This window comes from Perkinsus marinus (assembly GCF_000006405.1).
Source record: "Perkinsus marinus ATCC 50983 genomic scaffold scf_1104296962102, whole genome shotgun sequence".
Taxonomy (NCBI): Eukaryota; Perkinsozoa; order Perkinsida; family Perkinsidae; genus Perkinsus; species Perkinsus marinus.
The window spans coordinates 346,220-365,147 of NW_003205565.1; the positions used below are offsets into that span (position 1 = coordinate 346,220).

Consider the following 18,928-nt stretch of genomic DNA (forward strand, 5'->3'; position numbering starts at 1 on the left):
GTCTCCGAGCAGAAGGCGTCTCGTATCTGGAATGAGCATCTGCTCACACTCATAAATATACAGATCTTTGAAAGTGTTCAAGAGCGTCGTTGAGCTGTTGGCCAGCTCGGGAACATGCCAGCATGCACCAGCCAGTTCGAGTTTAAACGCCCCGGAGTCTCCAACATAAATCGGCTCGCCGAGGATGCGAGCAGCTTGATCGCTCAGAACTTCATACACCTCCCTAGCATTGGCAACTTCAGTCTCCACTGACTCCTTAGTATCCAACTTCACTATAACGGGCTCTTCCCGACGGCCTCTCAAGTCGAAGGGCTGCACTCTGAGCACCAAACCACCACCAAAACCACCAGACAGCCTCGTGCAATCGAAAGCTGCACCAAACATACGCAGCAAAAGCTGTGTGTAAACGGCCCTATTAGGATGCGATCCGAGCGCCCTATCTATCGCAGCACTGAGATCGATGTTCTCCGCTGCATTAGTCTGCCGACTCGCAGAGTTCACCGCCTCCCATGACGACATCTGATACCATCCCCAAAAGTGAACCGCTGATTTCAAATAGCCACAACACGAGGAGCTGCCGCCCCTCGAAATAACCGCACCGTGATCAGCATTGTTATCAGAGTCATCGTTCACGGCTTCACAAAGATCTTCCGAAGTCTGAAAAGAATGCCCTTTGGGGAGTCCTATTCGAGCGAGTTGCTCCTTGCTCAGCGCATCGGGTATCAGTTGATACGACATTTCGTGGAGACGAAATAACACACGAATCGGGTACGACAGAGAGCTGTCAGCCTCCTGTTCAGAGTAAGAATACGCGGCCGCCTGCTTGAGACAGTCGAAGTTCAATCCCAACTCCTTATGGATCCACCGTTCGAGAGCAGCTCCGATGGTTTCAGATAGACGCTTCTTGACACCCGGGAGCAAATTGCGGCTCCTCACTCTGCCGTCTGACATCTGCTCGTGTGATTCGACAAGAACGAGATCCTTGTACGAGAGGCGAACGATGACCACATCAAGAACCCGCCGGAGGCCTCTGTCGTCGCGCTCGAGCCAACAAATTTCATGCTGCAGCTCGAAGTACAAGTCCGATACATTCTTGTAGTTATTATGACCGAAACAGGACATATTGACAAAGGGGTCTTGATCAAGAACCCTCCTGAGGCCCTCTTCGCTGTGAACCATGACCTGCTTCTGCACCTTCAGCTTCTTGTTCTCGTCCAGAAGCTGTCGATTTTGCTTCACAAGTCTGAGCATATCCGTTTGCAACTTTGAGTTCTCAGCACGCAGCTTCTCAACCACCGAGGCGCTACTGCCGTTGGATGCGGGGAGTTTCTCAGACAGACCTTCCAAAACCGTAGTACCCGATTGGGACTCCCCGCGGTTCGTAGTAGTCGTGGTCAGCCCCTGACGACTCCGCAGGTCTCCCACATATTCCTCAGAGGAACGGGAAGACGTTCCTCGATTTTGGAAACTCATTCTCAAAACTAGAACTGAAATGAGAGGTAACAACCGTGCATAAACAAGGACAACAGGGAGCGCTAGCTACTCTCAAGTGGCGAAAAAAAACGAAGACGTTATGTTGAAAATCATAGGATAGTCTTTCCCTTCGAAACAGTGCAAGGTACTTTAATGAGAACTGACATATTTTTAAAAACCTGGCCACCCCAGCAAATAGGATTGTCCTATAGCCCGCCTTTCAAACACTGAGTAAACCGATTGTTAGGAAGGAGTACTAGAGGCTTAGTGGTTACTCCGAACGGTGCGTGTATATTGAACAGTGAAACGGTGAAGGTGCGGATACATATCCTTTTTCGTGCTGCTGTGCCGAAACTCCAGATTCATATTCAACGCGTGTGTCGTATATGCAGTACAATATACAATGGAGTTTCACCCGTTTTTCGCGAAGTGAAATGTGAAATGTGTTTCTCACATCACCGATGAAACTCCAATAAGTCGATTCGCGCCTTGATTTTTTCAACAAAACAAAACGCCTGCCGAAGTTCTAGCCTGGCGCTACGGGTTGAAACTATTGTTCCTAAACTTGATTGCGGGGAGCGTCGCGTACCATGATCATCTCTCCACGGAAGTTTTTTGACTTAAGTGGCTTGAAACTTGTCGAGGGACGCGCGCTTTTCTCGGACATTTCTCGCTCGCCATTTTTCCGAACCTATTTCAAAAGCACCTTGGAACTCGCGGTCGGGTTTGATGCATGTAATGGAAATGTTCAGCGCCTTGCACAGCGTGCTGATAACAGCGGGTAAAATCTCGAAACTCCTTTACTTTTGAGTTGGGCAGCATACGGAAGTCGCTCAATTAGTTGTCTCGAAATGCCCTCTAGGCGGTCCCCAACTCCGACGGACGTGACAGCCCAGGACCTAATAACTCGGGCCAGCGACTGTCTTGAAAGGTTCCCTCCGGAGGGGGAGATGGCTATACGGTAGTGCAGGAATAGGACGTGTGTTTTCTTAAGTTCGAACTCTCTGGAGGACGCGTGTTCGAAAAATGGTCTTTTTTTCGATGAATGCATTCAGTGGAACAATGCATAGCAGGGCCTCTGTACAGTCGAAGTGAGCTAGGTCCGCTGGAGCTCGCTTAAGAGCAACTGCTTTCAACGAGAAGTGACGCTCAATTGGACATTCGTAGGTACATGGATAAAGCGTTCCAAAAGGATCCTAATAACCCGGATGTACTTGACTTCTACGGCGAGGTAGGTCTACTAGGCCTACCTGGACAGTGAGGGTTGAGTGCCTCAGGTACTGTTAGAATATTCCAATGAGGATGTCGAGAAAGCGGTACAGTTGTTCAAACGGAGTGTCGAGCTAGCACCTGCTATCAACGGGAGCAAGTAGTGCTATGGGAACCACTTTCGGCGAGGGGGCGAGTTGCTCTTGTATGGCGTTCCGTTCGAACGATTAAACGCCTCGCGACACTCTGATGTGAAGTTTGTCGTGTTTGGACTGAAGCTGTAGGACCTCGCGAGTCAGTAGTGATCCTTTTGATAGGTATTTCTACTTGGGTCAGTTGTCGGAGGGGAGTGACTCCTTGCAGTACTACATGAAAGCCGCCCAAATACTAGAGAACGAGCTTCAGGATGCTGAGGTTGAAGGAGAGGAAGTCCGGAGCGTTGTCGAGGCTAGGTGGGCTTTCAGTGTGGGTGGAGTTGGCCATGAAACGTCATTACTTCAGACTAATATCGGCAATGTGTGCTATTGGTGAGCTCTATATGACCGACATGTGCGACGAAGCGGATGCTGAGGAGAACTGCAAGAAATACTTAGAGGGAGTAGGAAGGGCAGAGTTGCTAATTTCTGGGTAGCTTCATGTCGATATACGTTGCTTGTTGTCTAGGCCGTTTCACGCGCGCCTCAGTCAGTAGAGGCTCTCTCGGGTCTAGCCGTGTACTACAAGGTCATACAGGACTTTGACAAGACCAAGGAGCTGTGCAAGCGAGCACTAGAAATTATACGTAATGCCGGTTCACCTTGTGTGGTGAGCGGATCGTCGTTCCGTCCGACCTTCAGGAAGTGTTGGGGAAGAAGACCCGGAGTCGTTGCCTCCCATGCCTATCAGGCTGCAGTTAGCGAAAACTTTGACTGATATTGATGCTTCGGATGAAGCCATTGAGGTGTGTTTCTCGGTGGTGGTAGGCTGGACATTTGATCGATTGCTGGGTCACGCAGGTGCTTCATCAACTGCTCGACGAGGATGAGAATGAAGTTGAGGTGTGGTATGTATTAGCATGTGCTCACATGACCGCAGCAGCAGCAGCAGCACTCAAGGGGGATGCCGAGGCGACAGGTGTGTTGGTGGTTTCCCGTCTTACCGATTATATCTCGTGAACTGTCTGAGTACCTTCTCTCTGTCGGGCTTCACTGTTTAGACACACATGCGGATTCACTTGTAGTGTATCTCTCAGATCGGACCGAGCCTCTTCGCATCGCGTCGGAGTGTGTGAGTCACGCCCTGGATTTGATCAAAAGGCAGCCCGAGGACGATCAGTGGTCGGAACCCCTCCAGCATCTAGGAGCGGAGCTCGATAAACGGAAGCAGAAGCAGGGAAGTAGTGATGATGATGTTCAAATGAATTGAGATCGAAATGGTCGTGGGGATGTGCTGAAGAGGCGGTTCAGTCTCATTCAGCAGGAACTTCCGTACTAGTAGCTGAATGCACATCCGATTGCTCTTTATTCTATGTACCCGCTAACTACCCTTCTGTAGTATAGTTACCTCGATAGGAGTCACTGACGTTGTTCTTCACAGTACGTTTCTTTTACTGCCACTTGATATTTTGGTGTTACACAATGAGAACGTCACATGGAATTACGTTTGTACTATGCCTCTGCTGATATCTTCGTGAGCTTATCATTCGGGCAGATCCGTTGAGTGATCGGGCGAGATATTCCACGTGTCCATCAGTGGAGGTCTTCATCGATCACTGCTGGGTATACTCGGTAGTAGGTTGTTATGCGGACACTGAATATGCCCAATTCGGACATGAGAAATTGGTCCTGGATACATTCCATCTTCTGGATTGAAAAACGATCTCGGTGGGACTCGAACCCACAGTCTTTGGTTCCGAAGACCAACGCCTTATCCATTAGGCCACGAGACCATGCGATGGTTTATTTTCAAACAGATGCTCCCCTAGTTGTCATCACTGCTGTAAAGTAGATCCTTCAGAATTTGTTGCTGCGGTACTCATTAATGGACCGTCATCGTCTTCCCACATCGTCCCCACCCAGCCTCGCGTTATTGGACTCGAGCAGCACCACTGCTTCGACAACTGCATCTGGGACCACGGGTGACTTCGGTGATGCAAAAGGTGCTTGGTTGAGGAATGAAACTTCCGCCCTGCCGAATGGAGTGAGAGGTTTTCAGTGACTCCACATTTCTTGTTATTTTGACAATTTTCAGGTCGGCAAAGGTCATGATCACTATTTTACGATGGACACTACTGCTGATCCAGTCGACTGCGATTCTCGGATGAGAGAAAGGCCGCCCCGCACGACCAAGTACGACGAGGTGAAGCCGCGGAAACGTCGAGGCGGTCCTGACTCGCAACATCATGCCTCTAAGAGAACCAAGACTCAGAGCCAAGAGGCTCCGAAGTTGCATCTTGTCGAGCGAGAGATGCGGCAGCGAGACCCTCATCTGTTGAAGCTCCACTTGTCGACTGTGAGGCAGATCGTGACAGAGTTTGATTACGAGCTGAGCGCAGCTGGCTCGATTGGCCCCGTCGATTTCGCCGGTATCGCTGGAAGACTTGCTGGTGCAACAGGCGTGTGTTTGTCTCCAGAAGATGTGCAACTTGTCGTATCTGACTTCTCACCGCACCATTATCGTGCCTCGCTCGGACTGGTCGTGATGGAAAGACCAACGCAAAGAAGGGGTCAGCAGTTGGGGTTCCATGGCTCGGTTCTGAGTAATAATGGTCATGTGATTGCCTGTGCTCAAGCCGCTGGGTCGCGGCTGCGAGAAGTATGGAAGCAGCATCGACCTATGGCGTCTACCTCGGCTCCTATTCCCGCCCATGAGGAACGGGCAGATGTTCGTCGAAGGGTTCAAGATGCTATGAGACTACTCAATCAAAAGAATCCCATCGCAGGGCCGTCCATGAAGTCAGCAACACTGGAAGCGGTTGCCACTCCGGTGTCGAGTTTCTCAAGTCCCCAAGGGCCGATCGCCTCCCCAACAAGTGAATTGCCATTCAAATATGCTGGCCACATGCCCATCCTCAAATCGGCTACGTTGCGAGTTGTCCCCCCGAGACCTGATTCTACGTTGGCTAGGAAACCAAGGGCGAAACCAAAGCCTAAGGCGAAGGCTCGACTGGCGTTTCCTAGTCCTAACCCTAGTCTGGTCGACATCCAGAGATATCGTGCTCTGCAGTACTACCAGTCCGAATGGCTCCGACTCGGGCAAATGGCAGTAGCCAATAGTATGGCGGCCCGGTCAGCCGAGATGGGTGCCACAGCGGAGACCTTTACTTTCGCCGCGAGGAGACTTTTGAACGCGGCTGATGCTGACGATACGGATCTTATAGAGGGCTTGAGGAAAGTTAATGAGAAGAACTCACAGCGGGACTGCCCTTCAGAAGAGCTACCATTCCTCGGATTCGGAGCGCTAGATATGGTCGATGAGTCCTGTACGTCTGCTGCGGGCGACCAAAGTAATTGAGCCCAACTCTTGCCAAATCTTTGATGTAACATTCCACCTGAATTACAGTATCAAGTGCGGTACCAGTATTAGAATCACCTCCTCAGCACCAGCACGAGTAGGGCAGTGCAGTGACAACATATCCGATGAGTACCATATCGTCCTATGTTTTTTCTGCTGTCTGCAAGTCTGTCCGCCGCCATTATACTTGCCAGTCAGATCTGAAACGCTAATGATTCTCCTCTCTGCTGATGCCACTACTATCGCTGCTTTTGCACTGTACCATAGTTCTATTATCATCTATAACGACTTGTAATCGACCTGTTAGTGTTGCGGTGAGTAGGGGGAGGGGCGTAGAGGAACAGTAAGATGGATGAAGAAGGCTAGATATTTACAGCACGTTCACAGTAGCTAGCGCTTGTCGAACGTCTTTCGAATGTCCTACTCGATTCTAAAGTTGACTTCCACTCGTGGAATGCGGTTCTAGATGGTTCACTGAACAACACTCTAGTTCTCGAGGATACGAGCGTAATTATACACTTCACAGTCTTACGAACATGCGATTCACTACGATGTCCGAAAGACGCTTATCTACTCCTCTACCATTATTGCTAGATCGGAGATCTCGTGCGTCTCGGATGGAGCTGATTCCGCTGAAAACTACGAGCGAGTGCCTCAAGTTCAAGGACTGGCGCCCGATACATTGCACATCGGCTCTACAGCGACTGGCCAAGGTGGCCGAACGCTCCTTTTCCGTTTGTGGACTGCTCAGTTGCCATGACACTCGAACCGACTTGACTCCAACTCCATGCGCCTGACCAGTACGGAATACTCCTGTGGTCTATCGGAAAATTCGGGAAGACTTCGCTCTCAAATCTACTGGTGTTAGCAGAAGGCAATGCCAGTAGCATGTTCTCGGAAGCTCTGTCTTTCACCCTGTATACAGAGAAGTGGGACAAGTGACGAAGGCTGGACTCAGATTGTCCAGAACTGAATCAAATTATTCAAAATGTGGGTATCTGACCGACGCCGGGCCCGTTGGATCATAAACGCCTAGCGCTTTTTAACGCTACTGTTCCACTGAATTGCTCTCACATCCTATCGAAGGAGCAGGATCATTGGGTTTTTCGGTCCACGCGTCAATCTACACAGTGAGCTCGCACTGCTCCCTGTGTATTCCTCTTCAACCGACTCTGTAGCCAGCGAAAACGTCAATGAACCCAGAATGATCTCAGTTTTGAATGGTGGATGAATGTGGCATACTCTCTGCCTGCTAACGTAGCCGTGCCCTCTGACCGTGTGCGAAGCCCACTGCTCACCATTCACTTGTATGAGGGACTCTACGAACCAGTTGCTTCACGACAGCGGGAACACTCGCATGAAAAGTTGAGGGTTGATATGCTTTCCGAGGTCTCACGTCATCCCCGGCCTCGAGATCCATTCGGGATAGATGACTCCATAGAGGCACCAACGGTGGCGAGAGTGTGATGGAATCGTCTCTAGTGTGCTTTGTACCGATGACGTATGAACTCAGCCAGTGGATATGTTGAGCGATTCTCTACTCGGGATGTGAAAGGATGATTCCTGAACAACAGTTGATAATCATTGTGTATTATACCATTGCTTCTCTACCAGCGTCAGCCTCCAGAAACTCCGATGCTTCAGCCATCGAGCTTCAGTTCACTCTAGTTTGTTGTGTTGGTCACAGTCTTTGGATGAGGCGGGTCGGAATGGCATCGCTCTTGCTGGTTCTGTGGCCGCCTGGATGGGGCACTTGATGATGAGCATGGCCCAGTTGACTCGATTGTCATGAGACTGTCGTTTCTCCTTTTTTGGGCTCGATACCGTTTTACTGTTACTGCCCAGGAGCTGACGGTCGATCCGGCATGCGCGGTGAGATGTTCCGCATGACACATTGCATGAGGCGCTCTCTGCCATCGATAGGACGTGTCCATCACAGAGACCGCGTGGAATCTGACCGCCTGGCGTGACAAGTTGAGAGGCTCCAGTGTTGGAACCTGCGACAAGGCTCTGCGAGGCGATGGGAGGTGCGACGGTCTAGACAGTGTTTTCGCATCTCAATCGTTCTTACTGATTCGAACTGCAGCAACGGCATCGGTCCGTATCTGCGGGATCCCGGTTTCAATGTTCTTGGTGTCACCACACACGACATTCGCAGATGTGACTTGACGAACAACATGGATGAGAACGATTGCGATTACGATGGTGGAGACTGCTGTTTCACGACCTGCATAGCCAACTGCATGGCTCGACAGCAAGAGGTCAGCACCCACGTGCATTTCCAGCCTTGTCACAGTGACAATGTCACTCTCTGTCGATCACGGATGGCGTCTCCTGAACCGAGAACAGTCCTCGCCCCATTCTGTGTGAAAAAAGATTCCCCTCAGTCGGACCTGAACCTCATAGACCTTCCGTATCGGAATCCCCGTCGCATTTCCGGAGAATGCGCATACATGTGCGGTAGTCCGCTTGGCGCTGTGACTAACTGCCCATATATGTGTCTCTCTGACGACTATCCCGAAATAGGCGGCACGTAAGTCTGCTTCAGAGGCGAGTCGAGGTGCTTCCTAGTATGGGTGACCAGTTACACGTCGTGGTGCCAAACGAGTCGAGGAATGCCGACGAAGATGTCCAAGTGTTATAGCACCAAAGTCGACATCGCTGAGGCTCTAAGGTGCGATACAGGGCGTATGAAAAGCCCCAGATTGTATGGGCGCTACTAGTAGTCGCGTGTGGAGGTTCTGCGGAAGCAGTATGTCAATGATAGGGTGCATTCTTCATTTCCCGTTCTGTTTCGTCAGGCAGTGCATAATGAATGATAGGAGTCATGGGAATGCGATCACGTCGAGTTACGAGTGTGGCAATCAAACTCAACTGTGTACGCTAGACCAGGCGCTGGACGAGTCCCATGGGTGTCACCTCCATCCGAAGCAGTGCACCAAGGAAGCATGTTGCACCATGGCAATCGAGATGGAATGGATCGATCCTAATGTGAGAACACCTCACCAAGATCGAGAGGATAGACCTCGGAGCCATGCTCCCGTGTCCACGCACTCAGAAGAGGGTCACGCCCTCTGTGACCGCAGGTCCGAGTTCTGCCTAGTCTTTGTGATCTAGCCCGTCGTTGTGAGAGCTCTGAAACCTGCATGCCTGCAATGAGCGAGTGCGTGAGGCTGAACAAGGCCTGCACTGGCGGTTGCTGCATGTGCGAGTCGGATAAATGGTAGGAGACAGTCTCGTGAAAATCTAACGCTGTGAGCTTCCATAGGTATGGCGCTAATTGTGACCAGCCTCTGTGCTGGCCCAAATGCCGACACGGGGGCTGCGTTGCCCCCAACGTCTGCCATTGCGATGAAGGGTGGTCCGGACCGTCTTGTGAGATCGCCTCCTGCGACCCGCCTTGCAAGGTAAGTTGACCTCATACTGAGTAGTCGGGCATGGCGCTGCTCTAGGCTGGACAGGGCATCTGTGCATGGCCGAATCGATGCGAGTGTTTCTATGGGTGGAGTGGCGCTTCCTGTGAAGTAGGGACTGGTTCTAGTATTGAGTTGCGCTCTGGGCCATCGCGATTCTTCCTCTCCAGACACCTATATCGAATCCTCCGTGTGTGAACGGGGAGGCGATCTGTCCAGATCTCTGTAAATGCGAGCCTGGTTGGGGAGGTCGTATTTGCGACTATCCCCTTTGCCAACACTGGCCGGAGCCTTCCTCTGACTGCGGTCATGGCTACTGTGAATCACCTAACAGATGTGTCTGCGATCCTGGATGGACACACCTCGTCACGAAGGGCCAGGACGGCATGGACGAGCTGCCCTTCTGGTGAGTCCGCCCCCGACGAGTGTTTCTTCGGAGCTCTGATGGTCGTAGTCCTCAGGTGGCGCGGGCGTTCTGCCTCAGCAGAAATCTCTCCAACCGATTTCGTCTACGGCGACACGAGATTTGTCCAGACATCTGAAACCTCGTACCACTTCGACCAATATAATGCTTTCAAGTGCGACATGCCCACGAACTGCAAGATAATCGGCGACGGGTAACTCCATCTGACGTTAAGCGTGGACCGTTATGTCACTCATCATGCTCAGGCATTGTGCAACATGCGAGCCTGTCACTGGTCGATGCCTCACCTGCGAGCCCGGGTTCTTCCTGTTGTCTCCAATCGTGGACAACTCCACACAGTCTGCGAGATGCCACCAGTGCAATCTCCGATGGCGACGGTGTCGGACTTGTTCGGCGGAGCGATGTTTGTCTTGTGACCCGCTTTTCGTGATGAGGGAAGGCTTATGCGTATCTGAGGGAGTCATTGAATTCTCCTCTCCTTATTATCACGTGCAATCAGACGCTGAGTTCGTCGTGGTCGAAATAGTACGGTCCTTCGATACCGTAGACCTCGACTGGGTTCTAAGAGGAAGTGCACACAAGCCAGTCGTCGTTGTCCAAACTGTCGACAGCAGATCGGCGCACAGTGTGAGCGGAGCGCAGCAAAGGTTGACAGATTTCGAGACGACTATGGAGACCTTGGAGTTCGACGTTACTTTCGATGCTTTCACTGACAGCCTCAGTGAAAATGCATTCACACTTTTGCTGAATTCCACCAACTCGACTGGTGATTTGATTACCTCCAGCGGGGTCCCTTATTCGGGAGTTTCATGGCGTGGCGAAGCAATGAGAACCATCTCATTAAAGCACTCGGTTGAAATACCCATTTTCGACAATGGGATATACGACGCCGAAGAGAAGTTCTTTACCGTGAGGCTGGTCGTGGACTCGGAGACGACTGCCGGCTCTGTGATGCCCATGACTCCGTTCACTCCGTATTTTGAGAGAAGCGACATATCAGCTGTACCCGGCTCCTTGGTCCAGCATGCTCAGCTGGACGAGGCAAGGGTTTATATATGGGATAGAAGCGACACGGCATCAGCATCCGACACTTTCCTAAAATCAGATTCTCCGATTGCTACGGGAGAGATATTCCGGACAGGCCCTCAAGTTGGAACGGTAATCGATGTCGAGTTCATAGCGCAGAAGTGCTTGGTCGAAGCCGCCGATGGTTGCAGTCAGCTCGGCCCGGTGGACAGTGCTAATGATGTCGCGCGTTTTCTCGTGATCACTGAGCCAACAATGAAGGGGAGCTCCGACCGTATGCTTGGTGACGCGCTGTATACGCGAAAGGCCCTAGCTTCGAATGGTATATACAAAAGCTACTCTATGCCCTTCATAGCTGGTCCATTCCGAATCCATATACAGCAGTCTTTTGCTGGGCTAAATGCTATGTATTACTCCTGGTCACCGGAACCAGCTGCGTATCAACTCCCTGATATACTCAGAATTGATCACGGCCTCACACATGACTGGCGCTCCGGTCGAGACTCTCCGAGATATGTCCGCTGGACGGGTTTCCTCCACTGGGACTGTCTGCGAGATCGTTTCGATAGACTCGGCAGCGCAGTGCCCAGTCTGTTAGGGGTGGCGGTGTCTGCGCAGAGCTGGGTTAGAATAGCTTGGAAGAATATAGGAATCGTTCTCGAGGAGTACAGAGCTGGGTACTCGTGGATGACCGATGACGAGTGGAACAGACCTAACATCAGCGTTGTCCAGAGCGAGGGATGTACCCCAGCGGTCGCGGGAGATGGGATCTACTGCTTCGCCATCGCTGGTGGAGAGGTGAGCTCTATCGGAAGCTTCGGATTATCCTATCAATCGATCTGCCGTCGTTAGTGGGTTATGATAGCATCGTTGACTGTTACCGCGCGCAGTAAGAATCCCGGCACCATTTCTCGCTTGTCATCCTTCGCTCCTATTTAGTGATCTACATTATACGTTTCGCACGGTGTGGGTAGTGCGGGTGTTGCTCTCAGCCCACTGTAGTGAACGAGTTCGTATCCTCTACAAGGACGCTGAGCAATTCTGTTGAAGTCGATGTGGCATTCCCGTTCATCGTCGAGTACAGGCCGGCGCATGCTGCAGAGTCAATGGATCGTCCTGTTGGCATATCTCTGATAATGTACCTTCCCGACTCAGCCGATAGTTTGGCTAGTATAGGGCCGGGATGGGTTGAAGTTCCCAAAACTTGCTTGGCGGCGGGTGTGGACATAAAGGGCAGTCCCTACGAGGGGATGTGGGTGCGCCCTGGAGTTCCGGCGGCGAATTCGTCCTTGTTCTGGGCGACTGAACCGACACTGAATGGAGTGCTCAAGGCTGTCATTGGAGGCGTTATCACAACGAGAGTCGAATTGCGAGATGCCCAACACAATGTTGTTATAGATGGATCGTTCGGTCCGGATATCGTAGTGCAGTTGGTCACCCGCCGCTACTGGGCACCATCGAATGGGTTCCGCTTGAATCTCATTACGTGGCGACGGTCGCGTTGCCGATGGGTGAGTACCTGACCGTCGGAGCATGAGAGCTAAGCCTTAGTATTGCAGGCATACCAGAAGGGCCCACAGTTGTGGTCGCCACTCTGTTTGGAGCTTACATTGCCAGTCCAATCGCAGTGGATGTGCTAGAGGGAATATCTGACAGGTCGAGAACTCAGGTTGTGGGGAACTTCTCGGAGGTAAACTCACTGCTGCTGGCGATCCTAGCGGCCGCAACGTGCTAGGGGATATTTTCGGCGGCCATAGTCTATCCATTGGTTTCAACGAATCAGTGCGTTACAGAACACACATACGCTTGTGCATTCATACTTCTCTGCTCACGAAGCATTCCACTAGCAGTGACTGAGAATCCGCTTATGTTAAGTGCTGCTTGTGATCGGCTCAGGTCGGGGTGAATACACCTGCTTGTTTCTCTATACTCTCCTTTGACGCCGCAGGAAATGCTAGGACGACGGGAGGCGATTCTTACGCAGTAATTGCTGCTGGCCCGCGGCATTCACCTGGACCATCGATCGCTATTGAGCCCATCGTGGACAATGGTGACGGAAAATATAGGTGAGGGAATCAGTGGATTGATGAGATCCATTTCCCGACGATATCGCCACCACGATCCGACTATACTTGCTGATGATTCTTGACTGTCCGTGATTCAGAGTATGCTTCCAGTTGGCTGTTGCCGGGATCTACGACCTGGACGTAACACTCGAAGGTGGTTCGATTCCCGGCTCTCCGTTCGAGGTCACTGTATTGCGTAAGCATCGTCGTCTTGCTACGAGTGCCGTATCGAGTTTCTTTCAGGATGATTACCTTTGTGATATGCACTATATCCGTACACAGTTACTTGATGTATTTGTAACCATGACTGTTAATGTACGCAGTATTTGTACTGTACGACGTTGTTGCATGAGCTCGCATGTCGAGATTCCTGAGTCCTGAAGGATAGTTTCTAGAGTGGAGTGTCTTGTTAGATGAAGTATGTGGCCTGACCTCTCTCGCACCCATCACCTGAGACTATTAGCCCGAGAGTATTCGAGGTTACCTCGAAGACTCATTTTAAAACTCAGAAGCTAATTGTGAACTCACATTCTACGGGTCAGAATTAGTGGGACAATTGATTTTGAGCTCCGGAAGCAGTTTACTGAGCGCCAGTGTCCGCCAACCTTGGGCGGGAGTCCCGCCGCGAAACCAGCATACGTGATTGTACACCTTGTGAATGAGATCGTATGTAGTGCATGACTGCTTCGGTGCGGAGATCAGTTACTTCTGCACTAGCACTAGCACAACCAATCGACAACTCGAGGATGTTAAGAAGACAGTTCATCGACACGCGAGAATCACTTTTTTGAAGATCTGACCCGGGTTCGATCCCCGGTGCCGGTGTTTCTCTGCGATAGCTGCCGCACCACAATTTGTCTATGTAGCATTTCCGAGTCATGTTTTGAGTTCGAGTTGAAGCGTAAGATTTTATTGGCCATACGTTAAGCGGACTGTACTGCCATTCTCTCTTATATGGAATTTGCTGAGGTTCTTTCGCCAGTTCCACTTTCCTTGTCCCTGATCTGCTTTACCGACAGTCGTGAAATGGAAAGGAGCTTCATAACGTCTCTTCATGGGCGATTGCTGTCCACTGAAGATCCCCAATCGAACGGCGATGATCTCGTCGTATCTGCCATTAGAGGTTTTACCAATCTGTCCTTCGAGGCTAGAAGAAAGATCTTCGAGAGCTCGTATAGCGACCTTGGCGAGTTTCGCCTGACGTATATATGGTTGATGAGTGTATTATTGGATTTGCCTTTTGCTAGAAAGCGGGCTCTATGGGCTTTGAACGAGATGACAGATTCTCCCTGGGATGGGGTTGAAATCGAGGAGGATGGGCGAGGGAGGGATATCCTCTGTGAGGCGCTCTGGAGATTGGTGCACTCCTCAGCTTACGGGGAATTGGCCACTCGATGGGACTGGCAAGGTGTGCTGGAGAAGCTGGCAGTGAAGAGCCTCGTAGCGGCACAGGCTCTTGAAACCGTAAAAGGTAGTACAAGGGACGGACAAAGGGACATCAGTCGGGGTTGCGATCGCGTCTGGGTTGTTCTATCTATCTGCCTTGTGAACATTGGCTGATTGAAGGCTGATCGTTTGCGGTGCATTTATGATATACTATTGGTAGGAACTGCTGAACTCGGCCGAAAGCCCCTGATTCGGTCGCTGGATGAACTTGCCATTGGCGGCACGGATGGTGGGTGTGGAGAATGTCAAGTGGAGGCGGCTGACTTAACGGAAGGGCAACGGAAGGCTGTGAACGACCTGTAACGATGCTGTTCTCAACAGTCGGTTTATTGATCTGTGACTCGATAGGTATACGTGGGTCAACGTTCTTCCCAGTATGTCGTGCCTCTGTCTTCACGGTCCTTCTGGGTGCGGCAAAACAACAGTCATCCATCGGGCTCATGAATTGGCTGCAGCGAATAAGGATATTGTGGTAGGGGAGGAAGGGAGGACGGTGTGTTGACTACACCGTGATAGAGAGGAGCTCATTCGTGGTCCAAAATTTAGACCCTCCATATTGACGACTCGACCGACCCGAAGTCGCTTATTGGTGGCTTCCAGCAAATTCCAAATAAACCTGGGAGATTCGAATGGCAGATGGGAGTTCTAGCGAAAGCTATGGTAGAGCTTGCGTCCTTAATGGGTTGGCTGATGCCATGTGTGATCAGGTGGATGGGTCATGGGTAGTGATCGAAGACATCGACAAGGTGTCCAGTGACGTGTTGGCCATTCTGCCGAGCCCTAACGACGATGAGACCGGCTACCTTGTGCTTGAGCAGAATAGGACTCTGAGAGTCCACCCGGACTTCGTGCTCATTGGTAGTAGCGATGTAGAGGCGGTCTTATTACGACAGCATGTGCGTCATTGTGCTCTGAATACCCTGGATGAACTTGACTCCAATTGTTGGTGCAATTTCATCGTTTCAAGTGGTAGATCTCGGAATAGGGTGAGCTGCGCCTCGCTCTTATGGTGCTTTGAATCAGTTGTCTTGAAATTGGCTAGGTAGTGTAGTTGTTTATCCCGTGGTTCTATTTCATTACTCGTGGTTCATGACTGATGGCCTCTGTGTGTAGGGACTGTATCATCGCTGGCCAGTAGTCAACCAGGCATGGGATCTTCCCTTGATTTGCTGTTGGCCTCTAGCACTTCTCTCCAAGCATGGACACACGTGATGATGCCTCCGATGACGGGAGAGGAGATGGAGACCTATATTGCTGCCAAGTAGTACAAGGGAATGTTTTGATGGGGACGAATTGAACCATATCTTAGGACTTTGGCGTTTCCAGCTTGTGGAGAGGCTATCGCTGAGGCTTATCAACGAGTTAATACAGCTATGGAAGAGCAAGGCGTATCGCGGAAGTTGACCCCGAAGGACTTCAGACGGGCCATAGAGCGCTTGGGACCACTTTCGGTGAAATGGCCTCATCGTTGGCCATTGGCTGAGAATACCAGGCTGCGTATTGCGAGAGAGCTTTATGCGGTTTGGGTGGCGCACGTGTTCGACCAGAAGGCTCGAGAGGAAGTGTATGGCGCGCTCCGCGAGGTAGTTCTCATGAAGTCAGTTCACGTTTATGATTGCGATTGTTGGTATTCGTTCCGCTCTGTGTGCGATGATATCGCATATGTTCGTACTGTTTTCGCTCATAGTATTTTTCGGCGAGACGCTAGACTAACATTTTTGTATGAACAGCTCGATCAGGCGCTCTCACTTCCCTCGGGTTCTGCTGCATCGGATAGCGCTCCTGAGGTGTCCCTCGATCGCTCGAATGTATCCATCGGCACTGACGTTGAGCCGCTGGTGAGGAGAATTACGGAGAGCGAAGACCGTGGAAGTTCAGTTTTGGAAGAATATTCTCTCACAAGTGTAGGCTTTGGGCAGGCGTCTGGTTCGACTCCAGAGCTCATTCTGGCAGGTCCATCGGAGATTGCTGGAGTTCCTCGCAAAATGTGTTGTGTACAACGAGCCAGCGTTGTTGGTGGGTGACACTGGGTGCGGTAAAACTACGACTGTTCAATGCCTTGCACGCATGCTCAATCGAGAGCTGATGGTTTACAACTTCTCCGACCAGAGTGAAGCGCAGGAACTGATTGGAGGGCTTAAGCCGCTGCCACTCGATGCGAACGACTTAATCAAGCGTTGGCACGTTCTGATGGACAAGACATTTTCGAAGAAGTCTAACGCGGCTTTGGCGGCTCACGTTGATAAAGTAGCACAGAAGAAGGGCGGAGCGAAGGCCCTCGCGATTGTATTGGAAACATGCAAGAAGGCGATAGCGGCTGGTAGGGAGGAAGAGGAATGGAATAAACTCGCGCAGGACTGTAAGGCGGCGACTGAGACTAAGGTACTACATGGCAGAGATCGTTGAAACTGAGTTATTGGAGTTTCGCTCGGGATTTGAAAAACACTAGTAGAAAACATATACCGCATTTCACTTGGCGGAAAACAAGTCTGTTATCGGACGCGGGAAATACGCGTGTTAGGAGTATTACACCACTTCACGTTAAACGGGGTTGTATCGGAGTGCTGCTATGTGTTGTAGGTTTCTCTGAGATTCGAGTTTGTCGAGGGTCAGCTGCTCACTGCTTTACGCACTGGCGCTTGGCTTGTCCTCGATGAGATCAACTTGGCACCGGGAGATGTTCTCCAACGTATTGCGGGCCTCTTGGAACAAGGAGCGAGCACGGTAGAAAATCCCAAGTACTTTGATGTTCACGAGGCAGGCGGAGCTGGTGTGAGGATTCCGATCCATCCGGACTTCCGGTTGTTCGCCTGTATGAACCCCAGTCATCTTGGGCCGGCGAAGAAGCCGCTTCCTGCTGGTATCCGAGCGCGGTTCTGTGAGTACTACGTGGACGAGGTGGTGGAGGACGCCGATCTGATCCAGCTGGTTACTGATGGTTTGTCGAAGCACCTGCCCAACCCTCCGAGCGAGGCGGTGGTTAGCGTCTATAAGAAGGTCAGAGAGATGGCTCGAGATGGCCACTTGAGCGACGGTCAAGGCGGGAGGCCAGTGTTCTCATTGAGGTCCTTAGCGAGAGCGCTGAGATTCGCTAGGACCTTCGTGAAAAGTCCACGGTATCGGCATCATGATGGAGGGATGGAAGCTGTAGTAGTCGGGTATGGATCGCGCGAACAAGTGGTGATTTGTTCGATTGAGCTGTGTCTTGAGGCAAGGATTCGGTAGTCGTATTTCTGTTGTAATGATCACGTGATGTGGCGATATTACACTGCAAGTCGATGATGAATTTGAGAGATTTATGGTAGGTTCGGGAAGGCCTAGCGGTTACCTTCGCTGGAGTCCTGTCGGAGTCGTCCGAGGCGAAAGTGATGGAGGAGATAAATCGATCCTTGCCGGGACCGTCCAAAGTCCCGCGCAGGATCGGCCAGGCTGCCGGCTCATTGGACGTAGTCGTAGAGAAGGAGGCGGTGTGCATCGAGGGTTACTGGATCGCAAGGGGTCCTATGGAGATAGACGTTCAGAGGCTGCTGAGAGACTTCTGTGTGACTGAGTCGGCGCGCCGCAACTTGAAGAAAATATTGCGATGCGTATCCGGAGGTGGGTCATACTACATGTGATGGTGTTTGAATCTGAGGATATGATTCTCTTCAGGCAAAGTCGTACGGCCGCCCATATTGCTTGAGGGGCCTACTGGTGCAGGGAAGACGTCTTTGGTGAAGTTCGTAGCTGCTATGACCGGTCATGGCTGTGTGAGAATAAACAACCATGAGCACACTGACTTACAGGAGTACATCGGGCAGCACGTTTATGATCATGGAGTGCTCAAGTTTGAGGAAGGGCCCCTTGTGAAGGCTTGCCGTGAGTTTGTGCCTCTACTACTAGTGCGGTCGTCTCAGTGCGTTTTTTCAGGCGCGGGAGCGTGGGTCGTGCTGGATGAGCTCAACCTTGCTCCGAGTGAGGTGCTGGAGGGAATCAACAGGTTACTTGATGATAATCGCGAGATTCACATTGCGGAGACTAACACAACCGTTGTCCCCGATCCCGACTTTGTCGTATTCGCCACGCAGAATCCCGCTGGGGGAGACTATGGAGGGAGGAAGCAGCTGTCGAGGGCTCTCAGGAACCGTTTCACGACGATGTGGATCGACTCGCTATCTTCTGATGAGCTTCGAGCTATATTGCAGCACAAGTGCCAACTGGCTCCTTCGATCGCGGCAGCTATGGTGAAGGTGTATGAGGACCTGAGAGCCCATCGGAATGTTGACGCTCTCCTTGCTGGAGGGGGAACGGATCTGATCACGATCAGGGACATACTGCGTTGGGCTCACAGGAAGCCTGGCACCATGGAAGAGTGTGGCCTTGAGGGTTGGTGCCTGCTG

At 51.4% G+C, this 18,928-nt stretch overlaps 7 protein-coding genes and 1 non-coding gene across 8 annotated transcripts in view; 6 read left to right on the plus strand and 2 right to left on the minus strand.

The window, feature by feature from the left end:
- Pmar_PMAR017350 (hypothetical protein) overlaps positions 1-1,473 on the minus strand; it is a gene marked incomplete at both ends in the record, with an annotated part of 8,143 nt that extends 6,670 nt beyond the window's left edge. Inside the window, one exon of the mRNA XM_002772074.1 lies at positions 48-1,473. Within this exon, the coding sequence (XP_002772120.1) occupies positions 48-1,473 (1,426 nt within the window). The remainder of the gene's footprint in view (positions 1-47) is intronic.
- An 839-nt stretch (positions 1,474-2,312) lies between these two features.
- Positions 2,313-4,222, plus strand: Pmar_PMAR017351 (TPR repeat protein, putative). The gene is made up of 9 exons (XM_002772075.1): positions 2,313-2,434; positions 2,641-2,704; positions 2,751-2,842; positions 3,000-3,134; positions 3,184-3,280; positions 3,346-3,463; positions 3,519-3,622; positions 3,678-3,795; positions 3,914-4,222. The coding sequence occupies exons 1-9, from the start codon at positions 2,325-2,327 to the stop codon at positions 4,084-4,086; spliced, it is 1,011 nt and encodes a 336-aa protein (XP_002772121.1). The 5' UTR covers positions 2,313-2,324; the 3' UTR covers positions 4,087-4,222.
- Positions 4,223-4,536: 314 nt separating this feature from the next.
- Pmar_PMAR017352 lies at positions 4,537-4,609 on the minus strand. Its single transcript has one exon. It is a non-coding gene; the product is annotated as a tRNA-Arg (tRNA).
- A 332-nt stretch (positions 4,610-4,941) lies between these two features.
- On the plus strand, positions 4,942-6,174 carry Pmar_PMAR017353 (hypothetical protein; the record flags this gene model as incomplete). Its single annotated transcript, XM_002772076.1, has 1 exon — positions 4,942-6,174. One exon carries the CDS (start codon positions 4,942-4,944, stop codon positions 6,172-6,174), a length of 1,233 nt encoding a protein of 410 aa, XP_002772122.1.
- A 3,146-nt stretch (positions 6,175-9,320) lies between these two features.
- Positions 9,321-9,997, plus strand: Pmar_PMAR017354 (Keratin-associated protein 10-12, putative; the record flags this gene model as incomplete). The annotated part of the gene is made up of 4 exons (XM_002772077.1): positions 9,321-9,397; positions 9,443-9,581; positions 9,627-9,698; positions 9,758-9,997. 4 exons carry the CDS (start codon positions 9,321-9,323, stop codon positions 9,995-9,997), a joined length of 528 nt encoding a protein of 175 aa, XP_002772123.1.
- Positions 9,998-10,680: 683 nt separating this feature from the next.
- Pmar_PMAR017355 (hypothetical protein) lies at positions 10,681-11,889 on the plus strand (the record flags this gene model as incomplete). The annotated part of the gene is made up of 1 exon (XM_002772078.1): positions 10,681-11,889. The coding sequence occupies one exon, from the start codon at positions 10,681-10,683 to the stop codon at positions 11,887-11,889; it is 1,209 nt and encodes a 402-aa protein (XP_002772124.1).
- Positions 11,890-14,129: 2,240 nt separating this feature from the next.
- Pmar_PMAR017356 (hypothetical protein) lies at positions 14,130-14,852 on the plus strand (the record flags this gene model as incomplete). Its single annotated transcript, XM_002772079.1, has 2 exons — positions 14,130-14,574; positions 14,710-14,852. The coding sequence occupies 2 exons, from the start codon at positions 14,130-14,132 to the stop codon at positions 14,850-14,852; spliced, it is 588 nt and encodes a 195-aa protein (XP_002772125.1).
- Positions 14,853-14,925: 73 nt separating this feature from the next.
- Pmar_PMAR017357 (hypothetical protein) overlaps positions 14,926-18,928 on the plus strand; it is a gene marked incomplete at both ends in the record, with an annotated part of 16,583 nt that continues 12,580 nt past the window's right edge. Inside the window, 11 exons of the mRNA XM_002772080.1 lie at positions 14,926-15,021; positions 15,096-15,209; positions 15,257-15,407; positions 15,663-15,810; positions 15,859-16,132; positions 16,280-16,387; positions 16,503-16,931; positions 17,130-17,696; positions 17,855-18,146; positions 18,207-18,407; positions 18,459-18,928. The exon at positions 18,459-18,928 is cut by the window's right edge and continues 4 nt beyond it. Of these exons, the coding sequence (XP_002772126.1) occupies positions 14,926-15,021; positions 15,096-15,209; positions 15,257-15,407; positions 15,663-15,810; positions 15,859-16,132; positions 16,280-16,387; positions 16,503-16,931; positions 17,130-17,696; positions 17,855-18,146; positions 18,207-18,407; positions 18,459-18,928 (2,850 nt within the window). The remainder of the gene's footprint in view (positions 15,022-15,095; positions 15,210-15,256; positions 15,408-15,662; positions 15,811-15,858; positions 16,133-16,279; positions 16,388-16,502; positions 16,932-17,129; positions 17,697-17,854; positions 18,147-18,206; positions 18,408-18,458) is intronic.